This window comes from Amphiprion ocellaris, chromosome 2 (assembly GCF_022539595.1).
Source record: "Amphiprion ocellaris isolate individual 3 ecotype Okinawa chromosome 2, ASM2253959v1, whole genome shotgun sequence".
NCBI lineage: Eukaryota > Metazoa > Chordata > Actinopteri > Pomacentridae > Amphiprion > Amphiprion ocellaris.
The window spans coordinates 38,493,618-38,499,617 of NC_072767.1; the positions used below are offsets into that span (position 1 = coordinate 38,493,618).

At 39.8% G+C, this 6,000-nt stretch overlaps 1 protein-coding gene across 1 annotated transcript in view; it reads left to right on the top strand.

Annotated features, from left to right (window-relative positions):
* The window catches only part of yjefn3 (YjeF N-terminal domain containing 3), a 52,629-nt gene extending 47,653 nt beyond the window's left edge, over positions 1-4,976 (top strand). The window contains exons 4-6 of the mRNA XM_055014085.1: positions 1,993-2,106; positions 3,783-3,933; positions 4,190-4,976. Coding sequence (XP_054870060.1) covers positions 1,993-2,106; positions 3,783-3,933; positions 4,190-4,386 — 462 coding nt within the window. The 3' untranslated portion in view covers positions 4,387-4,976. The remainder of the gene's footprint in view (positions 1-1,992; positions 2,107-3,782; positions 3,934-4,189) is intronic.
* The last annotated feature ends 1,024 nt before the right edge of the window (positions 4,977-6,000 follow it).

The following is a 6,000-nucleotide window of genomic DNA, read 5'->3' on the forward strand; positions in this document are numbered from 1 at the left end:
AAGCTTATGTCAAACGAAAATAAAAAACAGCAACGATGGTCATTAGTCATTAGTTCCGGTGTGCTGTTTGGATTAAAACAAGTGGAGATGATGTCAGGTTTGGCTTGCTGATGTGCTCCATAGACAATCACTGCATTCAAACTTTATGATGTTAGTCATGTTATAACTCACATGCACCACGATTTTATACCTCAGCAGCATTTTAAAGCAGGCTGTAAACTCCCTGTATGTCAAAATGTTACTTGTGCCTCCAGTTAAACATTAAAAGTCTTAACTGTGTGCAGCAGACCTCATCCCTTCGTGCTTAATGGGCTGTTTGTAAAAACAGAATAGCACAGGACACCGAGGTCCCGCTGGGAGAGGAAGTGTAACCCGTTAGAGCGCTAACTGGAAAAAGAGCCTTTCTTTGCCCTTGTTGCTTGTTTCTGTCTCACGGCTCATTTCTGTTCACGCTCACTGATGCTGACAGTCATTTCGAACTCTTCTTTGGTTTTGTGCATTTTGATGGCGTAACCGCTGATGAGGTTGAGGGCACGAAGGGGCCACTGTTTAAACTCCGGGGAGCTGCACACAGTGGATGGCATTCAGCTCGTGTCTGCGATCTGTGGAGATGACGTTGGCGAACAACCGTTTGATTGGTTTAGGATCATTGAGGAGACAGTTGACCTGACGGATAGCTCCCTTCCTTGTAGAGAAGCTTCAGCTGAGACACATTTGGAAAAACATGCTGTTTCTCATTCACTCCTTTTTGTCATAACAATGTATATTCAGGCTGCCTTTTGAGTTTTAGAAAACCAAAAGATATTTTGGGGGGAAATTCATGTCAATCTTTATGAGGAATGTTTTATAATATTCAAGAATTTGTTTATGTTGTGTGTTTTTGTTCTCAAGTATTGTTTAATATAAGATATTTTTATACTTGCCAAAAGTTGTGGCATCTCAGGCATCTAATCCTACTGCTTCTGTGTTTGGTTGATGTATTTGCTTCTAAAGAAGGGGTTCAGCCCATTTAAATAGCTACATATGACAGGATTGAAAGAAAAGTATTAGTTAATTTATATAAAGAGCCAAAAAGAGGTTTTAGTGATTTAACCACATCATGTAAAATCCATTTTAAATCAGTGATAAAAAGGACAGAGCTTCATAAAAGTTACAAATCCATTACAAATGAAACCACATTTAAAATCCTGTTTAAGCATCATTAAAACTGTATTTGAAATATTAAAGTAAAGAATAAAAGTACAATAATGGTTTCTGTGAGTGATTTTTTTTTTATATAATAGTATAATTGAAGATCTAGTTGAAATAAAGTACAGTTATGAATGAATCTCAATCAGCTTTATGGTTTTGAGATGGCAGTTGAGTTTAAGTATGTCACTTACTTTAGTAAAAGTACAAAAATTAGGCTTACTACTCCTTTTACCATTGTGTGCCATAACACCCTTTATTCTTTACATTTTTGTAAATGTAAAAAAAACACAGTAAAAACACAATAAAATATCAAACGACGTAAGACAGACATGTTATATGTTTAAATATTATATGTTGTCTCTGTAAACGTACTTATTAAAGACCATGTTTTTGAGAAAAAGATGAACATATATGATCAAACATGAGAGCACACATTCAACATATTGACACCAGTCCTGGGTTTTAAGATTTATCTTTGTGAGTATGTAAAGGTCACGGATCACAGCTGCTTCTTGCTTGCATCACAGGCCTTTCAGACTGCAGGGGTCTGGATTTCTACTGTTCTCAGCTTCCAGCTTATAAGGGAAGCAGACTGCAGAAACGGCAACATGTGATCACCAGTTTTTTTTTCACTTGTTATGAACTGGAAGCCGAATGTACATTGAAGGATTATCCACGCTGAATTATGTAAGTGTTGGCGGAAGCCGCTCACTCGAATCATGACATTAGGTAACCTTTTCTCTGTTTGTGCTTCTTTCTCCTCCTTTGTGTTGTTTTCCTCTGTTGCCTCATCCCATGCAGGAATACGAACCAACCATCTACCACCCTAAACGCTCCCCTCACAGTCTACACCAGGATTTCACAGTTCAGTGTGAGAAGATGGACATCCCCTTCCTCTCCTATCTCCCTACAGAGGTCAGCAGTGTTTTTACACAACGACACATTTTACAAAAGCTTCAGCAGTGTTGCTGCATGCTGTAAAGTTTGGTAGTGGTTTTGGTAGATGTACTTAATCCTCTTTGTTCAAGAGTGATGCTACTTTCAAAACTAATGAATGGTTGGTGCCTGCAGCCAGTCTATGCAAAGGTAACACAATCCATCAACCTGCACCTCTAAAGCTCACTAGTTTTGTTTAATCTGTACTAAAACCAAAGTGTAAACACAATTAATTGCTTTGTAAAATTGGTCCATGTGCTGGATTATTTCTTGGATCAGACCTTTGACTTCCTGGAGTCTCTGTTGGTTGCCTGGCAACTGCCTCCAGCGACACAACATGTTAATTAGTGAGCTTTAGAGCTGGCAGTATATTGTTCTACCTTTGGACAGAATCAAACTAATTGTCTGTCCTTGGTTACAACCTTTATGTTAAGAGAGGCTAATTTGCTGCTGTCTCTAGCCCAGTGGGCAGATATGAGAATGTGGTATCTATCTTCTGATTTAACTCTCTGTAAATATGGGAAAGTCAGTGCTCCTCTACCTTTTTGCCCTGTGTTGCCTTAAAAATTAATTGGTGTATACTTATGAACCATGACAAAGTTTTTCAGATGGACATAGATAATTAAAATAAACACAAAGTCACCAAAAATAATTATAAAGCTGGGAAACCTTGGATCCTGCCATTCACGTGGATGTTACTTTGACAAGTACCGTGCACCAAAACGTTGCTGCACGTCAAATGTCACTCTCTGATGGCAGTAGGCTCCACCAGCAGGAAAATCTATCCTGCTACACTGCAATAACTGCTCAGGAATAGTTAGAGGAAAATGACCAAGAGCTCCAGGTGTTCTGTGTCCATGCTCCAGCAATTCAGAACTACTTTAGGCAGCATGATCTATGCAATATTAATATATGTTGTGGTTTATTGGTATAGTATAGTTTCTGGGTATATATTCGTATATATACCCAGAAACAAGGGATGTATCTCACATTTTGGGGTATAACTGTCCACAAAGCCTCAAATGTTTGGAGCAATCAAAGAAAAATGGAGAGGAAAGCTTCGAGCTAGAGTGCTATTGCTCCAGGACAATACATCCGCCCACACAGCACAGGTGGCAGAAACAGCCAAACGTGGCTTTAAAATGCTTCCTCATGCGCCTTATCTACCCAATCTGGCACAGTCTGGCTTCAATCTGTTTCCCAAACTGAAGTCCCACTTGTGTGGTCACCATTTCCAGAGTGATGATGAGGTCATGCATGCTGTTGACGAATATCTGGAGGCTCAAGATGTGATCTTCTTCTGGAAAGAATAGCGCCGCTTGAACATTGGCGGATCAAGTGCATTAAAGTTAAAGTAGAAAATAATGAAAAGGTTTGAAAAACATTGCAAGAACAATCTTTTTTCCGTTTTCTGGTAAGGCCTGGAACTTTTTGAAGTACCCTTATATACAGTTTATTGTTCTAAAGACAGAGGGTATGCAAACGGTTAAGCTCGCTAAGGGAAATGTGTGCTTTGTGACACTGAGCTGTATAATTAACACTTGACTTGAGCCATTGGAGGAGTCCCCAACACCAATGGGACTGGGAACCACTGATATCAGTGATCCAAAAAGTAAACGCTTCATTTTATTCATTCTGAGGTGTGTTCTGTTCAGGTACAACTCATAAACGATGCCTACAACCTAGTGATTGATGCGATGCTCGGCCCAGAGGCAGACTGCGCCAACATTAAGGAGCCCTACTCTGGTATTCTGGTCACTTTGAAGCAAGTCAAAATTCCCATTGCCAGTGTGGATGTGCCCTCAGGTAAGTGTTCATACAAACTGTAGCTATCAGACTCTAGGCCCAGAAACACAACATGATAAATGAGCCTCCAGGCAGCTGCCAAGGAGTCTTGGCTCACTGAGAGTAGTTTTCCAAGTCTGGAGGCACACATGGAGGATAAATCTCATGCTACGGTCAGCTCAGTGTGATGCCATCACACTCCACATACATTACCTGCTGAAAACACAAAAATATCACAATGATCCTCTCCATAAAATCTTCTTTCTCTCTGCCTCAGGTTGGGATGTAGAAGAACCGAGTCAGGAGGGGATAAACCCAGAAGTTCTCATTTCGCTTACAGCACCAAAGAAGTGCGCCATGAGTTTCTCGGGGAAGCATTTCTTGGCTGGACGTTTCCTGCCCTATGACATCCAGAAAAAATATGAGCTGAACCTCCCAGACTACCCTGGCACAGACTGTCTCATAGAATTGTAACACATGGAATCATCAGAGCCAGTGTGGCCACGCCTCATTTTGAAAATGTATGGTCGATCTATTCTCTTTTTTTTGTATTTTATAGATTGTTAATGTGACTTAATGTTAACATTTCAGTTGTGTAGATCAGGATACACTTTAACCAAATGTGCTGTTGAGCTACAGTAAAAGGATAATATTTAGAATCTGTGGTTTGAGTCGTGTCTTTTAGGGAACGGCATGAGGAGTTTTGTGTCAGTCTACTTGTACAAGCTGTAGCATTACACTGTGTTCTGATTACTTTGCAAAAGAAGCTTCTTTTTCCAGAGTCAGCAAAGAAGGAGGAATTTTCTATGACACCAGTCACTGGAGTCTTTTTTTTTTTTAAATGTTCTGATCCCCATAAGCTCTTATGTTTACCTTTCTACTGAAGTGTGCTGCTGAGATGAGTTGGTGTAGGTCGGTGATTAAATTTATATGTTTACATGTTTTTGCATTGTTTTGTCAGCCTGCACTGCCAGATGACTTTTGTTTCAGTCACCTCATTTGCTTTTACAAAAAACCCAGAGAGTTTTTTGCTTGTTGTCCAATTAAACATCAATTTCAAGGTAGTGTCCGGTTTCTGGTATTTTTTCCTTCACGTAAAGATGAGAAATATAAGAAAAACAGCAACAAATATGATGATATTGGAGATGCAAATGACTTAAAGCTGTCCTGATTAATATTTTAGATCAGCTATGTGTCGAGTAAGGATATAATATGAAAGGAGGTCACTTATAGTGTAAAACTCACTGAGAACTGCCAATCAAATCTGCAGTGTCCATCATCGTTGTTCTGGTTTTTGAGTCTGCAATTTTCCTCTCATTAACCATGTTTTCAGCTGCAGTTGTTTTCAGTGGGGAAGATCTGCTACAAAACCTGGTTTATGCTAGCGGCGAAGCGCCAAGAAGCAGATAAACAATTCTGCAATAATTTGGGAGGGCATAAGAACATTTAGCAGCTTCCTCACAAGATGGTGGAGATCAAAAACAGAGCCATAAGAAGAGTGAATTATGGATTTGAGGTATTCAGAAACTAGAACCCAACTGATTTCTAGTGTTCTGTGTATTTTGGGTGTTTAAAAAAGCGACTGGGTGATAAAATTCTGTTTTCAGCTTGCTTCACTGCAACATATGGCCAAAAGAACTAAATAAAGGCAGCTTTAAAGAAACACAGAAAAGCATACATTTCTCTTATACTCTTCCAGCTCAAATATGCACTCTGTCAACAATTTAACTTCATTATTTCTTTGATTTTCGAAGCTGAAGTAAGAATAGAACTCCTGAGTGCCAGGATAACTGTTTGCCAAAACAAGCTTTAGAGTCAACCTGTTCTGTTAGATGATGGTCACTAATCACCGGACCACCTAGCTGCGTAATATCTCCATCACGTGCAATTAGGGCTGGGCTTCTAAAATGAGCGCACACTCTTACATCTGTTTCGTGGTTCCTAACTGGATTTGATTTGGAAGTGAAAGCCGTAAACAGGTGTGATGGAGCTATAATCAGCTGTGGAGGAAGGTCTCTCATTACTGAGCTCAGAGCTGCAGGCCTTGATGAGAGCGAATAAGCTGCTGTGCTGTTTACGGATGAGGTA